The sequence below is a fragment of the Blennius ocellaris genome, assembly GCF_963422515.1.
Source record: "Blennius ocellaris genome assembly, chromosome: 4".
NCBI lineage: Eukaryota > Metazoa > Chordata > Actinopteri > Blenniiformes > Blenniidae > Blennius > Blennius ocellaris.
In genome coordinates this window covers 4,094,288-4,119,571 of record NC_137653.1, presented here as the reverse complement: position 1 = coordinate 4,119,571, position 25,284 = coordinate 4,094,288, and the positions used below count along the sequence as shown (strand labels likewise).

Below are 25,284 nucleotides of genomic sequence, written 5' to 3'. Positions count from 1 at the left end.
AGTCTGTATATTAAAAAAAAATTAAAAGGCATGCTTTTTAATTGAAAATGTTGAGTATTTGCCTTCCTTGCCACTGCATCATTCTGTATTATTTTGCACAATGTAGTAAACATTGAGGTAGGAGTGTGTCATGCTAGTGAAGACCTGGCTGATTTGACCTCTGCAGAGCAGTAGTGAGGTTAGCAACAGGACGTTTGACTCTGGTCCGCCTGTATACACCCACAGTCCTGATAAGAACCTTTATCGGACAGAGGGAATGCACCTGTACAGGTTTTTAAATATTCCCGGCATGAAGGCACGGAAACTTCCTGAAGTAAGATGAAAGGTTTGTTTCAGAGGCTACATGTTGTAGTCGCACAAACTCTGCTGCAGGTGATCTGACATGTCTGGAGATGTATCCCACTTTGAGGATAAAGCAATTTTAGGAACTCGAGATTCACCCGATCACACCACACGCAGTTTAGTACTTAAATTACTGCCCTGTTATTTTTGCTGTCTTGTTATTTACACATGACCTCGTGTTGTCGCTTGACCTAAATGGGTAGTTGTTTGATATGTGAAGCCTTGGGTGACCTGAAGGTGCCTACACTTTTGCCCTTTTAGAGTTATAGAGGAAGGCATCAAACATGTACATGGCATCCTTTAAAATTAGTTTGATATCAAATCTATAAAACATTGTGTAACATTTGTTTCATTTTCTTTTGGTACATGTATTTAATGGAGTTCCACACTCTTACTTAATTTTTTTTATTGACTTTCACGACCAAATATATGTACATCAACTTGAGTCACTGCATATCAGCCTGAATGTCCTTCTTTCCTACAACAAAAATAAAAGAAAGTTAACATCGGGACTTCCACATCACCAATGACTTTCAGATTCTAGCAATGAATTTGGTGCCTAAATTCTTATAAACTTGCTATAAACTCATCAAATTGTACGAACGATGCGGATTATTTTACATTACAATGACACTTAAATTTTTTTTTTTTTTTTCCCTTTGCCTGCTCCTCTCTTCATTCTTGTGGCTCTTTTCTATTGGGCAAAAACTCAAATAAATTAAGACACGTCCGAAATGCCACGAAACGTAACCGGAGGATTGACAGCCGCTCGACCAATCACCTGACGAGCCCGCCTCTCTTTGCTGTGACGACACACACGACACGACCAATCAGGGTGCAGGACAGGGGAGGGGCTGGTTTGTTGACAGGAAGTGCGTGAAGCGGACTCGCCACCGCCACAGCCTCCCGCAGTTTAATCCCGACAAAACGGCAATCTTTCACTTTTGGGTCTCGTCTCGGAGGTATGTGGACGTGAATTATGCTTTTTCAGATCGACCCGAGGCAAAGATGCAATGGAGGTCGGTAGTAGTTGGTCTGGTGGTCTTGAGGCTGTCTGTCAGCTGTGTGCTGTGGCTCGCCTTCGGATTGGGACCTAACGTCAGCTGGGGCTTCAACTTCCACCTCGGATTTAATCTGCACAAATTAGACCTTCTTTTCAGGGAGGATAAGGACGCCGACCCGAGCGGCAACTCGTGGACCCAGCGCATCCACAACCCCAAGTATGAAGAGACGGCGACCACCTGCCCGCCGGCGGGACGGGGGTCCCGCCAGGGCTCCTACCGGAGCTTCTTCGACGGCGACAAGGACGAGTACGTCCGAAGATACAGCTCCTTCCCGGACACGCTCAAAACGAAAATGAAAGGCATGGCCAAAGACATGTTCTACTTCGGATATGACAATTACATGAAGTATGCGTTCCCCGAGGACGAGCTGAACCCCATAGACTGTGAAGGGAGGGGACCCGACGTGCTGAACCCGTGAGTCACTGAGAAACGGGCGCACCTGCTGCGGAGGCGCAACCGGCGAGCGGGCACGCGCTCACCCAACTGTCCCGTGCGACACGCGCTCACCCAACTGTCCCGTGCGACACGCGCTCACCCAACTGCCCCGTGCGACACGCGCATTTGCATACAGTTCGCAAACAAATTAGCCTTAAGCTGCGTCTGTCATTGCTGCACTGGTGATGTGATTCAGGAACAGATTTACCCCAAAACTCCCACACAGGACACTGTATTTCTTCCAGTTATTCATTCATCATTATTATTATCATCACTACATCCAACGTAGGGTTGCAGGAGATAGTTACTCCCAGCTGACTATGTCTGACTAAGATACACCCTGCACAGGTCAGCAGTCCATCACAGAGCAAACAGAGAGAGACAAACACAAACATTCACACCTCCAGCATGATTGAGTCACTGAGTCACAGAGTAGGTTTCTGGACCGTGTGCAGGGAAAACATGCAAACTCAAGAAGCTTTGATAATCATTAACACTACAAGATACTGGTGTCCAGGAATAACTTGCCAGATTAAATGTTAATATTTCACAAATTCACCTCACACTGATACACATGTACATGGAAGATTCAGTGAGATTTATATTTATTTTTTTATTAAAAGTTTAATACTCTCAGATTATAAAATCAAACCTTTTTTGTTTTCAGTCTCTGAACTTTTTTTTTTTTTACATTCTGAAAGTCTGTCCAGTGAACACAAAACAAACGTTTAACCAGTGCCAATTAAAAAGTGTTGCTTACATACACATAAGTTGTTGATTAAGGAGCACCTAAAGTAAAGTTTGATTGTTCAAACATTGTACCGTGTGTTTTATAGCAGTACAAACACACATTTAGGCTGACTTATTATCCACGGTTGTATAATGGACCTGAAAATTTGAGTTTTCTTGTCGCGTGCAAAGATGCAACCTGAACTATTATTCTGATTCATTTGCAATCTTTTTGTGCACAATTTGATGAAATCTTTCACTCTGCATTTTCTTATTGTTGAAGTTCTGCTGCAACTCCTATTACTTATTCAGGTGTTAAAGTCTGAAAATGAATAACAGTTTCAGCTTGTTAAATGAACAAATATAGAACAAAATTTCTCTGGTATTTGGTCCAAAACATTTACTGTGAAAAAACTTGCAATTTGTACATGTATGTTATTTGTAATGTGATTTATCAACCTGAAACTGAGAAGTGACCCCTTGGAACCTTTATCTGTCTAAGAAATCTTGTGCAACACAATATGAGGATTGCTTCTCCTGAGGTCAGCTATTCACACTCTTTGTTGGTGAGATGGAAAATGAATCAGACTCTTATTCAACTGTTCTGTAGCTCTTTGGCAGATCATGAAGTAACACAACAGCTTTCAGAAGAACAAAATTAGACAATTGTATGTCTGCTGTTAAAAAGCTTGTTCTTTCTAGTCTCCTCTTGCCGAAACTGTTATTCATCATTTTCCACCGGCCTTCCATGGACATTACTTCGAAATGTTTGTTGTTTTTTTTTTAAGTTAGTGGAAGTGAAGTCAGATTTTTCAACTATGAAAATGATTCTAAGCTTGTTCTGATAATGACTCATTAATGGAGAGAGACAGATTCGTTTGTTTTAATGTGACCTTTGAGGTGTTTGTGGTTTTAAAACGGACAATTCATAAAAAGTCCGTTCTTTCCGTCTCCTCTGCATACGACATATTAAGATCACGTTGTCACTTCAGCTCGTTGCTGGATTTTTAACCTCTACCCTTTTCGGTGTTTTGATTGCGTTGTCCATTTGTGCATGATCGCAGGTCAAACATCAACATAAACGATGTGTTGGGCAACTACTCACTGACACTCATTGACACCTTGGACACGCTACTGGTAAGTATTGTTTCTAAAAATGTTTATTTTATCACAGTGATGCCCTACAAAGTTGACACAGTTTCATGTGCGACAGAAACAAGGTTTCAGCTAGAAAGAAACAAAAAGAAAAAGCCTCCTGCGCAGCGTTGACGAGTGTTATGCTAACAGATAAAGTGCCAACAAATGTGTAACAATCTTATTGATTTTCTTTTTTCTTTTTTTTTTTCCCCACCTACACCAGGTACTTGGAAATGTCACCGAGTTCCAGAAAGCGGTGAAGCTGGTTATAGATACTGTATCTTTTGACAAGGACTCCACTGTGCAAGTTTTTGAGGCAAATATCAGGTACTGATTTAGAGTCGAATGGAAAAAAACAAACAATTTGATATGATAATCTATTTGGTCAAGTATTGAAATCACTAGTGTGCAGGTATGAACTGCTGAATTGCATTTTCCCTTTTCATAATTTTTTCTACATTTACAGAAAGCTTTAATCATTTAGTATAATCAGGGTAGCTTATAATCTTTAAGTTTTATTCTACACATTTTTTTGCTTGATATATTAGAAATGTTTACTCAGTAGGTAATCTAGGGATTTTGTGTTTGGTTGATTATTTCTCTGTTGTGACGCTGCTTCTTGGTAATAAGTGTTTTATTCTGAGAAAAGCAGGTCACATCCCTTGATTTTTTTTCTTGGCGTAACATTTGTCAGGCACACGCATTTGTAGGAGGAGCGCCTGACGAAACGAGGCACAATGTGTTCATGTAATAAATGTTACCCGAGTAGCAGGTGGGAGGATCAATGTAGAGCCACAACAGGCGTGCACCGCCCACTCACGCCGCTCACCGGCCTCCTCACTCACTCTTACCGTCTTTCCATGATGCCATTTGTCACTCACACCTTCCTCCTTTAATGCATTTTCCTTACAAATGTGTCATAGAAAGGCGAAAATAAAGTAAAAATTAAATAATTTTTGCATATCATCGTTAACTGTGCAGAACAAACTCACAAGAAATAAAAAAAAAATAACTTGTAAAACCAATTAATCATAGAGTTTGTCTTTTACAATGTGTGATCTTTCTGCTTTGAAGGATCTTGGGCAGCCTCATCTCGGCTCACATTCTCCTGACGGACCCCAAACACCCTTTTGGGAAGGTGGGCTTTGAAGGTTACGATAATGAGCTGCTGCACCTGGCTCACGATCTGGCCGTCCGCTTGCTGCCGGCCTTCGAGAACACCAGCACCGGCATCCCTTACCCCAGGGTGCGTGAGTCCTGACAAGTCTCGGAGCAGATTTGAAATCGTTCGGTCAAGTGAAATTCCAGTCGGCAGCTTTGTTCCGTATCTTGACCGCAGGTGAATCTGAAGACCGGCGTTCCCGCTGACAGCGGCAATGAGACTTGTACGGCAGGCGCCGGCTCCTTGCTGGTGGAGTTCGGGATTTTGAGCCGCTTGATTGGAGATTCCACGTTCGAGTGGGTCGCTCGACGGGCGGTCCGAGCTCTGTGGAGCCTCAGGAGCAATCAAACCGGCTTGTTGGGTAAGAACAAGCTGAATGGGAATGGAAGTCGAGGCTTGCAGACCTTTTTATTGAATATTTTTGCTTCTCTTTCTTTAGGGAATGTAGTTAATATCCAAACAGGCCAGTGGGTTGGCAAACAGAGCGGCCTCGGAGCTGGTATGGACTCATTTTACGAGTATTTGCTGAAATCATACATCCTGTTTGGGGAAAAAGAGGATTACAGGATGTTCCAGTCTTCTTACGAGAGCATACAGAACCACCTGAGAAGAGGGTGAGTTGCACAGTGAAAAATGTGTTTGCAGTAGATTTTGTGTTCATTACCCTTGAAGGCCTGAGGGATCACAGTACTTGAATGCAGTATGCAGTATTTCGAAAATTCAAAAGGAATTTAGTCCGGGAGAACTTTCTTAGAAGACAGTGTAATTTAAAAGGGTTCAGCTATAGACTTGAGTTTAACATGCTGGCCTCTTTAGTTTTCAGGGTAAATGAAGCTTCACAGCTCACTCGGACGCTCTACCTCATTCTAGAATTGACAGATGAAGAGGAACTGAAACTGTTTGTGGTATTATGTTCTTATTCATGTATGTAAATGATCATACTTGACACAGCCATGTGACGTCTGTTTGTAAGTCTCAACCACAAAGAAATGCAACACTTTCTTCCTCTTAAGTAAACTTTCAGCGAGGCACTAAACAGATCCACTGTTTGCATCAGTGCTTGAAGACTTAATGATGAGAGCGCTGCCAGCAGACACTCTTCTTGAACCCAGTTTTTTTTCCCCTTTCTGTGTGCCTCCAGGAGGGAGTCGTGCAATGAAGGAGAGGGTGACCCGCCTCTCTACGTTAATGTGAACATGTTCAGCGGTGAGATAGTGAACACGTGGATCGACTCACTTCAGGCCTTTTTCCCCGGGCTGCAGGTGAGATTTATGCACTCTCAGCCCTTTTGAGTGTTGAGTGTAAAAGCGTGACAAATGTAAAGCGACGCCGTGCTCTTCGCTCTGAAAGGTGCTGAATGGCGATGTCGATAACGCCATTTGCCTGCACGCCTTCTACTATGCCATCTGGAAGCGCTTCGGGGCTCTGCCGGAGAGATACAACTGGCAGCTTCAGGCTCCCGATGTGCTTTTCTACCCTTTGAGGCCGGAGCTGGTGGAGTCCACTTACCTGCTGTACCAGGTGACGGCACGTCCCTGTTTTTAGACGGGACTAGTATTGGTATCTGTGAACGCACACGAGTCCTTTATTTCTTTGTTTCTCTTAACAGGCAACCAAAAATCCTTTCTACCTGCACGTCGGAATGGATATCCTTCAAAGCCTTGAGAAAAATGCCAAAGTCAGGTGCTGATCGGTCACATTTATTTTTTTTTCCATTTACAGCTTATAGCTTTTGTGGTTGACTTTGGGCTTGAGCTGAGCTGTGTTCAATGCAGATGTGGGTATGCCACTCTCCACCACGTGGTGGACAAATCCAAAGAGGATCGCATGGAGAGCTTCTTCCTCAGCGAAACCTGCAAATACCTTTACTTGGTGAGAAGCTTCCTTTGTTGATTTATAGTCTGAGAAACACATTTTAGCATTTGTTTTCTTTATAAAACTTCACTTTCAGAGCATATTTGTCTCTATGTAATCGCAGAATTCACTTGCTGCACATTTTCTTGTTATTTTTTATGTATCTGTGATGGTTTGCATTTTGTTCTTCATGGGAATAAACTGATACAATCATGCAAAGTTAAATGAAACACCAGTGGCTTATGGAACATTTTTGATAGTTGCTTTCTTAAATTTGGGTTATAATCGGAGATATAATCATCAGTTGATCAAGAGCTTATCAGCTTATCAAGATTTTTCTAACATGATATAACAAGTTAAGATGCAGGAAGTTCCAAAACTTTGCAACATTACCATTGGAACAGTGCTTTGTTTTGAAATGTAAGCTGTCCAAGCTTATCACACTTTGTCACCAGAGTTTATATCCATACTGTTATGTACGGTATATAAACAACTCTTTAATGCATTGCAGCTGTTTGATGAGGACAACCCGCTCCATAAATCTGACAACAAGTACATCTTCACCACCGAGGGCCACGTCGTGCCTATCGACAAGCGCTTCAGGGAGAAACAGTGGACCGACTTCTTTCCATGTGAGGAGGGAGCGCTGGCCGAGAGAGCGCCAAACAGCCAGCTCGCCCCGAGAAACATCAGCAATGTAAGGCTCTGGTCTCCAGCTCACCTCCTTCTTCTCATCATCGCTTGTGACGCTGAACCGTCAGTCACATTCACAGTCTCCCTCTGCGTCCTCTCTGCAGTGCGACAGGATCCCAGAGGAGCGACGCTTCACGCTACCGCTGAAGAGCGTCTACATGAGGCAGATCGATCACATGGTGGGACTTTTTTGAGTAACAGCACGGCGCTGCTGAAAACTCAACAAGTGCACCGCCACATGTGCTGATGCGGTGACGACAGATCAAAACCCTTGTGCCACTTGCTTCGCTGCTCGGGACCCAGACAGGAAACAGGTGCTAAGTGAATTCTGACAACACTTTGATTACTTACTGTGTTAAATTGAGGCGTTATATTGGATGTTTTTTTTCTTTCTGGTGGGAGAAAGTGTCGTCTACAAATTTTTGCATCATCCCACGTTAATTGTTTTTCCCGCTGGTGACAAAATTAGATTGTTTTTTTGGTGGTTTTACGATTATTGAGTTTATGTGGAACAAAAAAAAAAAGAGAAGTATGTTTGTGTGTTAGTTTATATACATTGCACGTATGGGTTTGCGTGGTTGCGTATTTAAAAAGTACAGCTGAGCTGTAACTCCTAGTAATGTTTCTGGAAACAGTGCCATCTAGTCACACATGTAAAAAGTAGTAACTTACAAAAAAATGCTCACCTTTAAAATTCTGTCTGAACGTGATTAGTGCCTCTTTGCAGTGGATTCACACGAGTTGATCAGTACATTTATACAAGGGCTGCAGTTATACACACATGCACATGCACACACACACACACACACACACACTTTGCACACACTTGCAAAACCTCCTCCCCAACATGTATTACATTGTGCCTGTGGATAAATCCTCATCTTTTGGTTTTTAAGAATCGTGTAGACACTCTCACTCTGAACATTTACATTTTTTTGTTAAATAGCAATACTAGCCTTTATTTTGACAATGTCAGATCAACACTTGTCTTGGTTTTGTTTTTTTGCACATTTCGTCAAGTGAAAGAAACTGCTTCCTGCCTGCTAACACATGTTTGATCACACTGTGTTTTCCTCTCAGGCTTCTAGTTAATCAATGTCTTTTCATGGGGCAAATGGATGTGGCTTACTGTGGGAGAGACGGTTTCAGGATGACTTGTATAAAGTGCCTTTGGATCCATCCAGCCTCTCTGGACGCTGTGCAGTTCATATTAGTGTGAACGATATGGCAACTGTTACCACTGTTGATATTGCAAAAAACAAAGTGTCATTCCATATATAAGAACAGTTTTCCACTGATTATGACTTCATACACTTTTTTTTTTAGACTTTATGAAACCAAGCCATACATTTCTTTTGTCTTAATGTGTTTTATCACCATCATGTCGCATAGTATTTTGTTTATTATTTAGACAGAAATAGTTGGTTGTTGCTTCTCTTAAGTGCACATCTTAACTATGAACTGTCGCGTGGTGAGAACTCAGGGGTTAATAACAAACACAAGAATCAAAATGAATCTTTTTAAAAAATGTTGTCGCCTATAATGTCTTAGAATATCCTTAGGTATTTATGTTGTAAACGTCACAACTTGGTTGTCTGGGGTCAGAGGACAGCTACACTGATGTACACTGCTACTGTGAATAATAACTATTAGTCCACACAGACAGAAAACTAAAGTCCCATTACCTCTTGGACTCGTCTCTACTGAGGTGTATTTTGTCTCTTGCCAAACATGCTGAATATAAATGTAATTACTGTCGAATACTATCAATTACATCCAAACAAAGATCTTCCCTTGGCTGTGTGGAGACTGTTAGTTATTTTCTCAAGTGCTGTAGTGAGCCACCATCGTACCACAATCACATTTATTTTTCTTTTGTTGAATGGAGTAGTTGGACATTTTGGGATGTGCACATATTCACATTCTTCTTTGGAGTCGAATGCAAAAATAATTATCCTGGACTTTCTGTGCAATACTTGCACATAGAATGCAAATGGCAGCACCAGAAGTCTGAGGACTTCGTCTTTATTCATGGACTTTAAAGTATGACGTTTTTATACTGTGTCTGAAGTTGTTGGTGAACAGTTAAAAGTTATGCTGCGATTTGTCTAAAAGGGGCCACTATGCTGTTTACAAATGTACTGTCAGCAGCCGTTTAGCGCCACAGCGGAGCATCAAGCATGGGTTTGTCTAGAGATGGCAAAAATCATCTGAGAAAAAAACTTTGAATTTGGTTTAAGGCATATTAAATGTTGATTGAGATTTGAACTCAGCCAGACTCGCTGTTTTTCTGCAAAGTGAAACTAACCAGCTGCTGACGGTAGCTTCCTATTTATTTCTTTTCTAACTCTGTGTATGAAACCGGGGAAAGAGACCTTCAGAATGATCAATTAATCTGTGCAAAACTAAACTTTCTAAACAGGTTTTAACGATTAATAGGAACCTGTAATCATCTGTGAAAATAATAAATGACAGAAGATGAACAAGACATTGCAGTGTTGCTGTTGTTGTTTAATATGTGAAAAATGGAAGAGAACTGTTTTTTTTTTCTCTACAGAAGCTTTAATAACGTTAATCGAGGTGTTTCTGTACAATAATGTCGGCTCAAAGGCCTTAAATATTTCAAATTGGCGTCAAATACATCTACTACTTAATGTTCCAGATCAACATGATATCGCCACACTCCAAGAACCAATACAAGGTCAGTTTCATTATATACATCGGCTCATTTTCAACTATAGCATAAGGATAGGTTTTCTAATCGACGGAGATTGAAGTGCATATGCAGGTGATGAGGCCATCTTGTTGGCTCTTTGCCTGATTACTGATCATATCCTGGAGCATCGAGACAACGCATTGGCCGGAGATCTATTCACATGGAGAGGAATGTGAGAAGAAATCACTTAATGCCCACAGAAGCTTTTGATGTCTTATCTACAGATCGGCCGGCCCTCCGAAGACGAGTTTGAAGGGCGAGAGAGAGAGAGAGAGAGAGAGAGGAAAAGTTAGCTTGACTAAACTTCATCTGAAAACTGCATTTTCTGACAAAGAATGTGTCTTCTAGTGTCGACTGACAAAAAAAAAAAAAAAAAGTCTTTGTGGTAAAATTTAGTTCTCAACACAGCAAATTGAGATTATATGCGTTCGCTGGTTTGAAGACGGCTGTTCGAGGGGACACTCTTCATCTCCAGTCGTCGGATCGATAGTCGGGGCATCAACGGCACCCTGGAAATGACAGACACTGGTTAAATCGCCCATTTCTTCAGCCCCCTCGTGACGTCTCGCGCTCGCTTTTCCCACCTGTACTCGGTCTCTGGGTGCGGCTCTTAGAAGAGACCACAATCCTTCAGGTTTTCTTTGATGATGATGTCGGTTACGGCATCGAACACAAACTTGACGTTCTCCGTGTCCGTGGCGCAGGTCATGTGGGAGTAGATTTCCTTGATGTCTCGGCGCAGGTTCAGATCCAAGAACTGCATCTTGATGTAGTTCCCGGCATCCTCGTAGGTGTTGGGTCCTGATCAAGACAGTGCAGAGAATTTTTGATTAATCTACTTCAGCATGTCACTTTTATTAAGTTTTTTTTATTTTTTATTAAATCACGTGAGCTGACCGTCGTATTCCGGGAAGCACATGCTGAGGTGAGCTTTCTTGATCTTCTCTATGAAGACGTCCTTCTTGTTGAGGAAGAGTACAATGGAGGTGGCGGCAAAGTAGCGGTGGTTGCAGATACTGTTGAACAAGTGCAGGCTCTCATGCATTCGGTTCTGAAAGAGAAGTCGATTCGGATTCCAGTGAAGACGCATCCGGGTACAGCAGCAGCAGCTGAAGAAGAATCTGATTTTTGAAGTTGTCGTACCACTTCGTCATCCTCCACCAGCACCATGTCATAGGCGCTCAGAGCCGCGATGAAGATGATACAGGTGACGCCTTCAAAACAATGGATCCACTTCTTCCTCTCTGACCTCTGACCTCCCACATCAAACATTCTGCATGGAAACAGAAACTCATTTTCATTGGGTTTTTTTTTTTTTTTTTCCACTTACTGATTTATTGGTCTTGTCCACATAAGAAACATCCCACCGCCTCACCTGAAATGGAGATCTTTGAAGGAAAACTGGGTCTCAATGATACCAGTGGTCTTCACTCTTGATCGCAGCACGTCCTGCTCGGTTGGTACGTAGCCTGGTTGGACCAGTCGCTCCAAGTCATTCAAGTAGCTGTGGGTAAATATAACAGTCAAAAATTCAATTATACATTTTTTTTTCTTCAAATATCAGGATCCCATTAAACCCAAATCTTCTTTTGTTTTTCTTCTTCTTACTATCCAGCAGAGTCGTTGAGTTGATACTCTGAGGCTCGGTCAAAGCAGGCCTGGATGCCAGAATCCTTCCACAGGCGCAAGATGATGTCCGACAACTCTTTAGGCATGGTGCCCTCCTCGATGGTGTCTGCAAGATGCATGAGCTTCCTGGCGTCGTCCTACGATTCAAGAGAAGTCGTGTTTCCGATCAATTCCCCCCGGGGAAAGCGAAATTTAGCCTATTAAGTGTTTGTGTCTGTTACCTGCTGATCGCTATGGCCATAGTTCATGTTGAGTGTGGTCATCGCCTTGACGATGGCCATGATGGACTGCAGGGTGTTGCTGTAGATGATGGTGATGAACTCCAGGCACTCTTCAAGTGAGTAACCGTCTTTGTGGATAATCCTGACGAGTGAAAGAAAAAGTCACATTACAATGGAGTTTCTCGATTCACGAGCAGATGCGATGCTCACGTGCAGTTATCTTACTTCATCTGTTTCACAATAGTGCTCTTTCCCGATTCTCCAGCACCTACATTGAAGGAAAAAAACCCCACTTGAATCAAAAATATAACGATAGATCCATTTTTATATTCAAACTCAAACTGTCTCGTATTTATGAAAAATATGTGATATCATTTCTGTGTTTTCATGTTTTGCATAAATGATATGCACTGAATCCCACCAGCTCATTATACGTCTTACTTCAAGCCTAATCCTTTTTACTGTCCATGACCTACATTTGAAGTGAAATGATGAATCAGAGTATGAAATATAATCTGTAACATGACAGATTTTCAAGGCCTTAAGTACATTCTATGAAAGTAGAATCTTTTAAGCTTTAAGCATATTAGTTTATTTGAAACCTTTCAATTTAATGTTCAATTAACATGGCTATTGGTCGATATTTATTTCACCCCAAAGAAATTTACAAAATAACACATTAATGGCTTTGTTACAATGATGATGACACATAAAGTGCAGCACTGCCATGTTATCTGTTTGGGATATTATGTTGTGACCTTCATGGTTAAGCTCATTGTGCTGGACGAGCTTCTATCTCAGGATTAACAGAGGATTGTCTTGAGTGATTATCAAAATGTTTGAGAGACACAAATTATTAACCCTTTACTTTATTTAAATAACTAGCTTTCCACCCCCATTAGTCAGGCCTCATGAAATAACGCCACATTTTAATGAGGTCTAAACACTTTAAATGGTAAATGGTAAATGGTCTAGATTTATATAGCGCCTTCTAACCACACTGAGTGCAGTCCCAAAGCGCTTCACATATCAGTCATTCACCCATTCACGCTCACATTCACACACCAATGGGACAGAGCTGCCATGCAAGGCGCTAGTCGACCACTGGGAGCTATAGTCAGTATAGAATACATTTGAGTGTATAAAACATTTTTACAAAATGACCATTTGCTTTATTGATCATATAGTAGTTGTATGAATTGCCATTTATTTTATTGTATTGATTATATTAACAATACAGGTTGATAAATCATGCGTTTTATATTTTTAAGTCTTAACAAATTAAAAGGGTCCTTGATTCTAAAATGATCAAACGATGAAGTTTAGTCTTACAGGGTCTTGGCCACATCGGCCCTCTGTTCTCCATCAACCCAGCTCATCCAGCTTTACCTAGCAGCAGCAGCTTGACAGTTCTTGCATCCATGTCGGCGTCCTCCTTCAACTTCTTCTCCAGCTCCCTGGAGCGTTTCTCCTCGGCGCTGGCTCCAGCTCCCATCCTGCTTCCCTCCGGCTCGGACCCCTCTGCTTCAAAAGCCGAGTGTCAGGAAATAAACGGAAGCAGGTCCTGGCCGCTTGCCGACGCCGTCCAACTGTTGCCTTCGGCCGCGCAGATGACGAGTCAACTGCCCGCAGCTCACACTGAAGAAGGTTTGAGTATTTTCCTGTCTTAGGAGAGGATTTTGGGCGCCGTCTCCCCACCTGATCAGCGGCGGCCAATGGAGAACAAGGACAGGGATGTTTCAGGGCAGGGCAGTTAGGTGTGAGGAGAGGCAGACATGCATCAGTTGGAGGAGTGATCCAACCTTTAGGGGGACTTTGCTGTGCTCAGCGGAAGATGAACATCGGCTCAAGTGCTTATCTCTCTACGTTGCTCTCAGGGTGTGTTGAAAGGAGATGCATGGAATTGTTTGGTCCTCGGTGCTTAACAAGGCTGAGAACTTGGTTACCCAAATCTATTCCTCGCCAAGATCACGATGCACATCAAATCTGTGAGACCATCAGGCCGATATCCAGTGTTTTGATGTTTTGAGGGGGAGACGAGGTGCGATTTAGTCTCGCCCGCAAAAAGTGAAACCGCTCCCTGTGGTGCATCAACAGTCAGCTAGTTATGCCAATGACATGTAAAAGACAGACCTTAAACATCCATCCTGAACATGAAGAAAGACACACTGGCATGTTTTTGCGAATGCTGCAGACTGAGTGAACACTGAAGTGCTTAAAGAGATTTGCAGTTTCACCTGACAGATCTTATTGACCTCAATCTGAAGCTGGTTAAGGATCCTAATCTTCTCACTTCCAATTATGTTTATGCACGTGTGACCACCGGACTACATTTCTCGACACATTTACTCGTATGATGAAGACTCCTTCTCTTTTCTGTATTCGGTCCAGTTAAGTCTGTTTGTTACTAATCTGCTTATCAAAAAATAATCAAGCAAACCAGATATTTACACAAAAGCTGTTTCAGGTCACTTCATACTTCCATGTTGCAACATTTTGGTTAAAACTTCTCCACATAGACTTTGACATTAGTCATGAGTAATTTACCCTTTACTGCAGAGCTGATCAGTACATACACGTAATGTTGGATTCAGCAGCAACATGCTTTTAAATTTTACTCAGGATCTTTGTACTAGTAGTTCTGTCTTGTCATTCACTAAATGCTGAGTGGAGCTCCTCCAATCCAGCTGCACTACAAAACAAGGACCAAAGTATATCCTTGCCCACCGATGGCGAACAGAAGAGAACACGTGTTATTATAAAATATAGAGCTTTAATTTATTAGTTAGCAACATTGACGAGGAAGAAAAGATAGTAACTTTTTTTACAAGTCATTACAATACCACCAACTGTGCATATCATACATTACTTGACCTCAATGACCCGGGGTCGTCTGCCAAACAGAGAAAAGGAAATAGATGCACGTTTAAAATGTATGCAAATTAGAGAGAGAGAGAGAGAGAGAGTGAAAGAGAGAGAGAGTTCACAATCTTACCTTTCAGCATTTCCCACCATAAAAAGGTGTGAACACCACCTATCTCGCATTGGCAGTTATTTCCATTTCCCACAACAAGAAAGACATTCACGGACATCCACAGAAACGTACCATTTTAGACAAATACCATAAACATACACTGTACATGCCATGCACAATGAAAAGCCACCCTCTGAAGTTTTTCTCTTCAGGTTTCACGGTGCTGTACACGTGACTCGTTTCTGTACCGCTGTGCAGAGGTTACTCAGCACCATGGTTTAGTGTGGAATCTGTGGCACACTTCATGCAGGATGCTGCTGCACGAGCACCTAACTATTAGCCAGTTCTCTTGATAGATCACTATTGTAGAAGAAGCACCTTTTTCCAAATAGGCCTAAAATTCCCAAACACTGCAAATGAGTACATTTGAGACGACTGATTGCACCGGCCATTTTAATTTTGTGAAACTCGTGTTAGGAATGCAAACTCTGGATTCATTGAGAAACTAATTTCAGCCTAGAAACTTCATGCATCACCTTGATGTGTATTGTACGTGTACACTTGTACCACAAATGTGAGTGAAATACGTATTATGTGGCAAAATCACCCATTAGGCAACAAAAGGTGCTCCGTCTAATATTTTTTTAAATCACAAACTGTCACAAACTCACATATAGCTGCCTGCTGGAATATCTTATCTCAGAAAAGAGAAAAGAGAAGGCAATGTCATGTTTTCAGGTTTGGAGTCATTAAAAGACTCTTTTCTTCCCCTCCCCCCCCAAAATAAAAACAAACAACAACAAAAAAAAAAACAGCTTATCACAAAGATCACGTTTGTTAAAAATACAACATTGAGATGTGATATTCACGTATAAACAAAACAAACACTTGGCAGCAACTGACGTTCGGAAGAAGTTGGGTGAGCGACGTAACGTCGTTGCTCGAGGCCCGGCTGGACCGCATCACGACGCCTCACTGGCCTCAGAGCGCCGCTCACTGGGACGTGTGGTCACAGCGACAGTCTGAGGGCGTTTCTCTCATCCAGTCCATCTCCATGTCCAGTGAAATGCCCCTTTTAGTCATGTTTCTGTCAACAACTTGGAGTTTGTGGTTAAAAAATAACCAAAAACAAAACAAAGAATGAAAAAAAAAAAAAGGAAAAGATAAACAGATATACAGTAGATAGTTGTCGTGAAGAAGTCCAGGGAATTTTGAGAAAGTCAGGGAGTTTTTTTTCTTTTTTTGACCTGATCTTCAGCTCAGACACTGAATACTGCCAGCAGTCAAATGATCCGACGCGGTTCCTCCCAACAGTTCATGAATACATGTCCGTCCTTCTCTTTCCACGTGCGGATGCTCCCAATGTCATTGGTTTGTGTTGCCGTGTCTCATAAACAACAAACATAAAGATATCCTCAACGTAATAACACATTGTAATAAACAATAACACTAACAATATTAATATAATAACAACAATATTTGCACAGTTTTATCTATTCACAAAAGACATGTTTTCTAGATAGGTACAAAGAAATTACTTTTTACAACCTACAATAAATATTGTGAATCCCCCCCCACCCCCCGACAGTAGAAACTGTTTGATGCTGTTGCACTGTCTGTATTGTTCCTTGTGATAATTTCATATTTATAGAATCTGAGTAGAGTCACTCCCCAAAAACGAGGGCAGCAGTGTTTACAGAGGTTGTGTGGACACGGTGGACAGGAGGGAGGTTTTGACTACGATGGGATGTACGTGTCCGGCTCCTCATGTCTCGGCTGGGGTCGTCTGCTCGTCGTGATGCCGGCGGTTGCGAGGCTTCTTCTGCTCTTTCAGCTCCTTCAGGCTCTTGGCTTTGCCGTCACCGAGGCTGCCGTCTCCAAGCTGCCAGTAATCCTGGCAGTACTGGTTGATCAGCCCCATCTCCGGCTGGCTGAGGATGGTCAGCAGGTCCTTGTACTGACCGGCGCTGGGAGTCCAGGCGCTGGACTGAAGCGGCGGGAGGGCCGGGCTGCCAGTCTCCACCAACACGTTGTTGACCGTGCGGCTGGAGAGGACCACGAGCTGCAGTTTTACCAGAGTGTGCTTGAAGTTTTTCTCCGTTGACGTACACTGGTAGATGCCGCCGTCTGAAGACTGAAGCGAGCGGATTAGAAGACCCTGATCCGTTTTCAGGATGCGTCCCTCTGAGCGTATCTGTAAAGAACAGGACAGCGAAAGGGATCACTTATATGAATCAAACTTTTTAGGGTTTTGCTTGTGTCTTATAGGTTTATTTTGAAATGTTCTGTCCGTCTTTAGGACAGAGCTCCATTATGGATCAGTGAACATCTGAGCATTGCAATATAGAAACAGGGGACATTTTAAAAGCTTTGTTTAATAAAGTGTTGACGCTGTTAAAGCTTTGAAATTTGGGGCTAACAGATTAAAAACTATTTAAAAATACATGTGATGTTGTCATGACTCTTTGACCATGTCACAATTTACATTCTGGCTGAGTTTAAATCAGGGGAGCGACATTTTCATGATGCGAAAGAGAAATCGATCACAATAAACAAAACTTGTTATGAAAGTGAATGAAAGTTATTATACGACAAAGGTAATGATATCTATTTATATATATTCTGCACCTTTATTACGATTACACATTTGACTTTGTTATTGCCTTTTGTTTTCATCCCATGATAAGGCTACAAACGGGAATTTATTTTTCTTTGTACTCCATCTAACACATTGTGTTACATCTACATTTCTGGCGGCAATATAATGTCCAATCCTTACGATGATTCAAAAGTGAGGAGGACAATACTGACCAGCCGTGTGACAGTTGGACATCAGCTCACCTCTTTCCTCCGGTCACTGTTTTCCTTCTGCAGATGCCACTTCAGAGAGACGTGAGGAGATCTGGCCTGGCACTCCAAGAATGTGGTGCTTCCTTCCACACCGTACTGAACGGCCTCCAGAGTGTTCTTGTTGGCTGTGAAACATGAATTAAAACATGAATTAGAATGTTCTTTATGTTCTTTTATCAAAACAAAACCCCACAAACAATGTGGTTTCACAGCAAAGTGTACTCACTGTTAGAGTTATAACCTCTGCATTGTCGGATTGGGTTTCCATACTTTACATCCTGCCGGCGACTCCGTCTAAAGGGGTCAGATCAACAGCCGCAAATAAAAAAGATTAGCTTCCAACAAACTGTAAAACATGTAGGATAACCACAGAATTCTGTTGGCTGTACTCATGTAGGCCTGCTTGTACTATCATGAGCCTCACCTCTTCTGAGAGGCGGAGTATCTGGAGCAGGATTTGCCGTCCCAGGCGCAGTACGGATCCCGGGCCAGACAGCAGTCGGCGCAGACCTCGCCGTACACATCGCAGCGATGCAGAGCCAGGTGGGTCACCCCCAGGACCGATCCCACATACAGTTGTTGCTGTAAGAAGAGAAATAAATTATGACCAGATGCTTAGCTTCATTTTGAAATCAAACAAATATTGGTGAGTGTGCAATGATGCATTAAAAGCATGATAATGGGTGTGTCCAGACCGGTGGTGGGCATTTTAAGATGTACATCTAAATGTCAAGCACTATATTGAATTAACATGCCCCATTAAAAGCAGGATTTTTACATGGTTTTAATAGACTAATGTTTGAGCTCTGCATCAGTCAAATTGTTGATAGTAGTGATTCAACTTCTAATCTTTTAAAAATAACAAGAGTTGTTCCAAATTATATAGAAATTGTGATTTTTGATTGCTTTCTTACCCGTTTTGATGAAATCTTCATTGTTGTAATCGATGTGGGAACCTGCAACAAAACAGATAATACCAATGTTACATGAGCATCATAAGGATGATCAAATGCTCTTTATACCTTAGAGGATAAACAAAGTGAAAATCGAAGGCGGAAGTGACAGAAGATATTACTAAAACTGCAAGACTGACCTTGAAAACCTCCACTTCCTCCAAGACAAGCTCCTCCGTCTGCAAGTCATCTCTTGGCAGGACAATCACTTTCTGAACTGTTCCCCGATCTGAAAGAGCCAAGAGATATTTGGCTTTAATCATGCTGCTGAGTTACTGAGTCACAAAAAAAACCTCCCTTTGGCTTTCAAATATGTAGATTTTCAGTTTATTGTTACTCGAAGTATCAACAAAATCACAATGTTCAACAATCTGATGAATTCATGTGGGGACGTCACTTTGTTTGACTTAAATTTGATGAAAAACTTCAAGCAGCAGAGCTGCCAGAGAATTAAGTTTCATAACACTGACCTGTGCCCAAGAAAAGCACCTCATAGCTCCCATCAGCAGCCGTCACTTGGTCCACGGCAATAGTGGTGAATTCATAGTCCACGTTAGTTCTCACCACCAGGGGGCGCTTGTGCACTGGGTATATAGAGTTGTGCATGGTGGGGTGGTTTCTCATGAAGTTGATCACCTCATCTGGGTAATCCTTTGTGGATTTCATGTTTGGGGTGAAAGTTCCTCCAGGACACTGTGGATGAATGGAAATCTGCATGTCAAAGCCTGATTTCATGCAGTGATAGTCTGAGGTGAAAACATTGTCAGAATTTTTAGGTTGTATTTTTTAATTTAAATTTTATTCACTCACGGTGCCAGGTCGAGGGTAAGGGATCTTCCCAGTGTACGCAACCCACTGGTAGTTGGGCCCTTCCTTGTGGGCGAATGGACCGTTGAACACCATACGGATGTCGGCCATGGAGTAGACGCACACAGCCGAGCCTTTAAAGACGGCTCTGGAGGAGAGCGGGGCAGAGACGAAAAGGTGAGCCCACACAGACGGGGATTCGGATCGGCTCGCTCCCAGAGATAATTACTGCCAGTGCCCTCTGACACTGCCGGGATCTTCATGCTTCCCACGCACTCGGTCGGCATTATGCGGGAACGCGCAGAAGCATTGTGATCCGCAGTCTCACAAACCCGACTCAAGTAGAGTCAAGCTGTCTGACACACCGCAGAGAATCGCCGGTGTACGGGCTCTCGCTGCCGTGTGGTGGGTGTGCTGTGTTTGTGGCTCCTGTCACGGGCCCCTATTATTAGCGCCGCGTGTGTTTTTATCAACCGAGTTTAAACGCACCCGAAGTCCGTGGAGACGATGGAAGCGACGCTGGCATTCGTTTCTCAAATACATTAATCAAGACGCGTTTATTATGACTCGGTTGGGAAACCTCGTCCTGCTCGTGTGCCGTCGGGATCTCAGGTTTACACCCCCCCGCTCGGCTGTCGTGAATTTCAATGCCGTGCAGCGAACGGCAACCCGCTATCAAAGCTGACCTACGTGCAACTATACTCTGGCTCAGAGAAGTGAGACTCCCTCTGGGCTCCACGTTCACTCTGCGTCTTCGTCTGCGTAACCAGAAAGTGACGGGCCAACGCGGCGTTTCAACATCAGAGTGAGCCGACGCCTTCAGGCTGAGCGGAAAACGAGAAGGAACTGCAGGAGGAGAACCAAAATACATCCCGCGACAAAGTTAGGGAGGCTCGTTTTGAGCCGTCACTCACCCCGAGACGGAGAAGACTCCATAGATGACAGGATTCTTGGTGTCTTGAGTTGGCTGGATGTAAACATCCCCTGAAAGATATTTATAGTCATTAGTCACAAGCATGAACCAGTGAATACTGACGACGGAAGTCAACGGAATTTTGCTCTTCATCAGTTACTGATTACTTCAGTAAGAAGCAGTTGCTCTAGAATGTGACTGCAGCATTATTATTAATTGTCTCTCAATCAAGTAATGGTAATCAAGTTATTACCAGCCCCTTGATTTTAATGTTGAAATACTAACGCATTATATTTGTTTTTATTCTCATTTGTAGGCGTGAAATGGTTTTGTGTTTATATAATAACTTTTGTATGAGATTACATTTGAACTGTTCAGGCAACAAAAGATTATGAATATTCAACTTCACTTCAGTTTGATAGAAGTAGGAAGGCCTTGTCTTACAGATTGTTGTCAAATTTAAAATGAAATTAATATATTTTCATTATATAATGGTCAAACATTTTGATCCCACCTGGGTCCAAACCAGAATAATTGTAATTGTCACAAATGGAGACTTTTTGCTTCCCTTGAGGAGGATTTAAAGGGCGAGTTCCTTGCGAATTGTGGTCACGAGAGCCTCAATGAGATCCTGAACCCAAACGCTTCCAGAGCTCAAACTACAGTTCCTGAGTCTCAGCGGGGAATATCAGTGAAACAGAGATCATGGTCAAAACAGGACTTTAATAGGAGCCATATGGATCCAGTGACCATGGAGCTGAGGCATTCGTGAGGCCTGCGTATCCTCTGCTAGTTAAACGAGACAAAAAATGAAAAGAAAAACAAAAAAAAGAACCAAACTGAAATTAGTTCTCGGTAGACAAGGTGAGCAGAATAACACTTCACCTGCAATATATTTTCATTTAATCTTCTGGACTGATGGGAAAGAAAAAAAATAAAGCTAAGATCAGTGGTTTTAAGCGACCTCGAAAAGTTAAGACAATGAATACCAGATCGTCCAGAAATCTTAAGAAAACACAGACTTCGGCAATTTCAGTGAAGAGACAAGAAATCCAACCCTTTCTTTTATAAATAGAAATCCTTTTCATGGTTGTCTTTGAAGCTAAAAGCAAGATATTTTATCCCAGACATAATAGGGATGTGTACCCGCGTGCAGAAATTCAACATGGAGAAGCAACAAATGAACCTGAAGGTGAATGTAATAACACACAGTTTTGATCCGTCGTCTCCGACACGCATTAAACAAACACGAGGAAGCTTAACTTCACGTGGATTGCAGAAAAAACATGTCTTTCCTGACTCTGCAGAGTTGCAAAGTAAACAAATGTCCTTTGATCGTGATTTTTGAAATCTTTTCAGCATTTAAAAAAAAGAAGAAAAAAAAAAGACGTGCATGCCAAGGTATGAAAATGACAGGTAATGGCAGCTCACAAAAGCAAAAATTAACTTCTGGCAAACAAAGAAGGAATTCATAACCCATCTGACGCCAGTTTGACAGACCTCCTGGCTATAGACGGAGCGAAAATGAGAAAGAGAAGAAATAAATCAGCAGAGAACTGGAACAAGTTGCATCACTCTAACTTTTGTCTGTGATGTGTCAGATCAGATGGAGTCTTTGTGGAGACAGAGAAACATCTCTAGCTGCTGTGAGCGCAGAGAAGAATGCAGACTTGGGATGAAAAAAAAAAGAGAAAAAGAAAGAAGCTATTTTAAAAGTAAAAGGCAAAACAGGTGATGGATTATGTATTCGGTAAATAATCAGAGGAGGAAAAAAACAAAAAGGCTGTCAAATGAACACACGCGGTATGCTATTTATCTCCTTGATATGGACTCCAACAGATGAGCGGCTGAAATATGTGGAGTTGAATCAACTCAAGCTGAAATGACAAAAACAAGAACCAGCGACTCTTCATTGAGAGCGATGACGTTTCAGGATTTAGCGACGAGACACACGACTATAAAAATAACAAAACCAGTCATTATATTTCGGAAAAGGTAAAAAAAAAAAAAAAAAAAAAGAATTCCTCTCTGGCAGACATTTTGATGTCTCACTCGTCTCTGCCTTCCAACCCCCCCCTCCCCCCCCTCTCCCCCCGTCGGCAAAACGCTGAACGCTTTCTCTCCTGCTCGCCTCGCCATCTGAACCTCCTCCACTCTCTCTCTCTCTCTCTCCCCCGGGCCCTCATGCAGCCACTCCGATTGCCTCCGCCTGGGCTCCGGGGCCGGAGACAGAAAGCATTTCCACCAGACTGTCGGTGGTTTGCGGGAAGGACGACCACAGTGGGATGTTACTCTCCACCGCGGGACTCGCTGGGACTCCACCGCCAGAGCTCATCTGCAGCGGACCTGCTGCTTCCGTGGGCGCACACACACACACACTCACACACACACACACACACACACACACACACCTCGAGGGCTCTTGATGCATAACAAACATTGGCAAAGCCTCTCCTCGGCACAGATAAGAGATGTTACTATAGATTCAGCTCACAGCCGCGTTTAAATGCACCGTTGCCGCGTGGTTTATTAAATAACAACAACTTTCCCGTTGCGGAATTCAAACGTGGGTCTACGGGCATGACTGAGAACAACTTTGGACAGGAAATGAAAGGAGATGCCAACGTGAGATTTACATACTGCATTCCATTATGTGAATGTGTCTAAATGATGATGTTATAATTATGCTAATTTCTAACACTTTGAATGACCTGCCTCTTTTTAATATTTAGGTGTTATTTTTTTAGAGCGATATTTCGTTAGTGGAATACAAGAAAGTGTGAAATCACTCCAATTCGTTTGGTTTCATGTGTCTTCTGAATGCAGATTATTTCTCAGTGGGCATCAAAGTTGAGTAGTGGGCAGCGTTGTTCCCAGTTTAAATCTGGGTTGGACTTTGAGTCTCGTCTTTGTTGTGTTTGCATTTTCTATTTGCACACGTATGTACATCGGTGGGTTTTCACAGCCCAAAAAACACAGAGACCTACTCGGTATACTGCTGAGTAAACTGACCGTCGGTGTGAAAGTCTCTCTCTCTTTCTCTGTCTTTCGTTGTCCTAAGATGTACTGACAACTTGTATACTCGTAACCTTTCACCTCATCGGAGGACAGAACATGATCTGCATTTTGCAGTAATATGAGATAAATCAAAATTACTCAAAAATAAACTATTTATACACAATATACACAAGCCACCAAAAAAAAGATCTGGTTGAATAGATCATATATTTAACAGCTCCTTTAGCTTAAAGAGAACCAGACAACAATGATTATGATGTAGCAGGCTCTTTTCCAGCAATCATCTTTTAAAATATGTTGTTGGCTTTAAGAATGATTAGAAAGCCATTAGAAATGTCCTTTAAAGTAATACTGTTTACTTTAAGTACATTTCAGATTATGTACAGGAATGTGTGATATAAGCCATCTATCTAGTGTTAGCTCCAGAGACTGTCTTACTTTGTGAATTGTGCAAAAACTACTCGTTAGCAGTTAAAAATAAAAATAATATACATTTTTAAAAAATGTAATTTAAAAAAATAAAGAACAAATCTAATCTTAATACAATCATTTTTGTAAATGGAGGATAAGACGATCCGCAGGGGGTTGGACTGATTCCAGCTGCTCATTACTTTGACTGCTGTTTACTCATGCCTTGATTTACTATTTTATTATGAAAACGTTGACGGTGCTCAAAAGCTGGCCGATCATGTGCCGCCAGTGGGAGGATGGTACCTTTTTTTTTCCAGGATGGTACCTACTTTACACATGTTAACATTCAAAGGAATACACATGTCAGGATTAACATGTGTGAGCAAGTCAAACACTAATCTAAAAAGCTGCAGCTTTCCTGGGAAGCTTCTGTGTGCAGAAGAGGAAAGAGACATGCGAAACGCTGCTCTGTGTTTCCACTGTGCGGTAAGCTGCTGAGTCTCTCTGACACACACACACACACACATACACACACACACATACACCTATATCTTCATAAAGAGTTTTGATAAACTCAACCGCTACTTGCTGAACCTTTCCCCTCACGTCAATGTAACTACATTCTTAAGCTTGTGCTTAGACATCGATTCATCCTCTGCTGCTTTATCCAACTTAGGATCAAAGAGTGAGAGAGTGAGAGAGTGAGAGAGGGAGAGAGGGAGAGAGGGAGGGAGGCAGAGGGATTCACCCCGATGGGAAATTAACCTCAAACGACACATTTGTACTATGGCAGGAAACCGGAGTGCCGAGAGAGAAAGGCCCTGAGGCCTGGACGTGAACCATGAACTATTGCTGTGAAGGCAAGAGTGCGAACCACTAAAAACGTCTTCACCTAAACTTGCAACCATTCGTCTCAAGTAGACGTGATATAGGTTCCTAAAAGGATGACAACTTCCCACGAGACGAGTCTGTAAACGCACACAGCTCCCCACACAGTACACACAAACATCTGAGCTGATGTGGATTAACGTCGTAAAACTATGCGGAGTAAATGTAAAAACAAAAAGACAATTTTCCTCTTCAAGGTCTTCATTTGAGTTTTCGTGGTTGTTTGAGTCTCACTTTCTAGCTGCAAGTTTTTTTGTTTTTTGTTTTTCTTTCTGTGAGGCCACACATGTTTTCATAGTGTGCTTTAAAACTTTAAAATAAATGTGGTGCAGAAATTCCTGTGGTGTCGGTAAAAAAAAAAAGAAAGAAAAAAAAATGCACCATCCATCATCCCAATATCCTTTTCTCAGTATAAGAGAAAGGAAATCAGTATTTTAACTTTAGCACTGTAAAAGGATATCCAGCGGTTATGCACAGGATGTAACTGG

General features: G+C 42.2%; 3 protein-coding genes across 4 annotated transcripts in view; 1 reads left to right on the top strand and 2 right to left on the bottom strand.

Annotated features, from left to right (window-relative positions):
- The first annotated feature begins 1,255 nt into the window (after nt 1-1,255).
- On the top strand, nt 1,256-9,858 carry edem1 (ER degradation enhancer, mannosidase alpha-like 1). Its single transcript, XM_080495732.1, has 12 exons — nt 1,256-1,820; nt 3,635-3,707; nt 3,931-4,034; nt 4,782-4,953; nt 5,047-5,230; nt 5,309-5,483; nt 6,011-6,131; nt 6,220-6,390; nt 6,479-6,552; nt 6,645-6,741; nt 7,235-7,420; nt 7,521-9,858. Exons 1-12 carry the CDS (start codon nt 1,351-1,353, stop codon nt 7,608-7,610), a joined length of 1,917 nt encoding a protein of 638 aa, XP_080351858.1. The 5' UTR covers nt 1,256-1,350; the 3' UTR covers nt 7,611-9,858.
- An 884-nt stretch (nt 9,859-10,742) lies between these two features.
- On the bottom strand, nt 10,743-13,477 carry gnat1 (guanine nucleotide binding protein (G protein), alpha transducing activity polypeptide 1; the record flags this gene model as incomplete). Its single annotated transcript, XM_080495736.1, has 8 exons — nt 10,743-10,933; nt 11,030-11,183; nt 11,276-11,405; nt 11,508-11,636; nt 11,741-11,898; nt 11,983-12,124; nt 12,208-12,250; nt 13,372-13,477. The coding sequence occupies 8 exons, from the start codon at nt 13,475-13,477 to the stop codon at nt 10,743-10,745; spliced, it is 1,053 nt and encodes a 350-aa protein (XP_080351862.1).
- Nucleotides 13,478-14,830: 1,353 nt separating this feature from the next.
- Nucleotides 14,831-25,284, bottom strand: part of LOC308129701 (semaphorin-3F-like) — a 49,459-nt gene continuing 39,005 nt past the window's right edge. Inside the window, exons 10-18 of one of the 2 annotated variants that reach the window (XM_080495731.1) lie at nt 20,481-20,550; nt 19,570-19,714; nt 19,230-19,452; nt 18,900-18,988; nt 18,721-18,762; nt 18,232-18,388; nt 18,033-18,116; nt 17,798-17,931; nt 14,831-17,150 (exon numbers count right to left, since the gene is read on the bottom strand). In XM_080495731.1, coding sequence (XP_080351857.1) covers nt 16,722-17,150; nt 17,798-17,931; nt 18,033-18,116; nt 18,232-18,388; nt 18,721-18,762; nt 18,900-18,988; nt 19,230-19,452; nt 19,570-19,714; nt 20,481-20,550 — 1,373 coding nt within the window. In that variant the 3' untranslated portion in view covers nt 14,831-16,721. Of the gene's footprint in view, nt 17,151-17,797; nt 17,932-18,032; nt 18,117-18,230; nt 18,389-18,720; nt 18,763-18,899; nt 18,989-19,229; nt 19,453-19,569; nt 19,715-20,480; nt 20,551-25,284 lie in introns of both variants that reach the window. The other variant, XM_080495730.1, reaches the window with a different exon arrangement.

Coding starts and splice junctions, on each gene's coding strand:
- edem1 (XM_080495732.1), top strand. CDS start 1,351: ATGCAATGGAGGTCGGTAGTAGTTGGTCTGGTGGTCTTGAGGCTGTCT. Junction 6,391..6,478: donor CCACTTACCTGCTGTACCAG/GTGACGGCACGT, acceptor TTCTCTTAACAG/GCAACCAAAAATCCTTTCTA. Junction 7,421..7,520: donor CCCCGAGAAACATCAGCAAT/GTAAGGCTCTGG, acceptor TCCTCTCTGCAG/TGCGACAGGATCCCAGAGGA.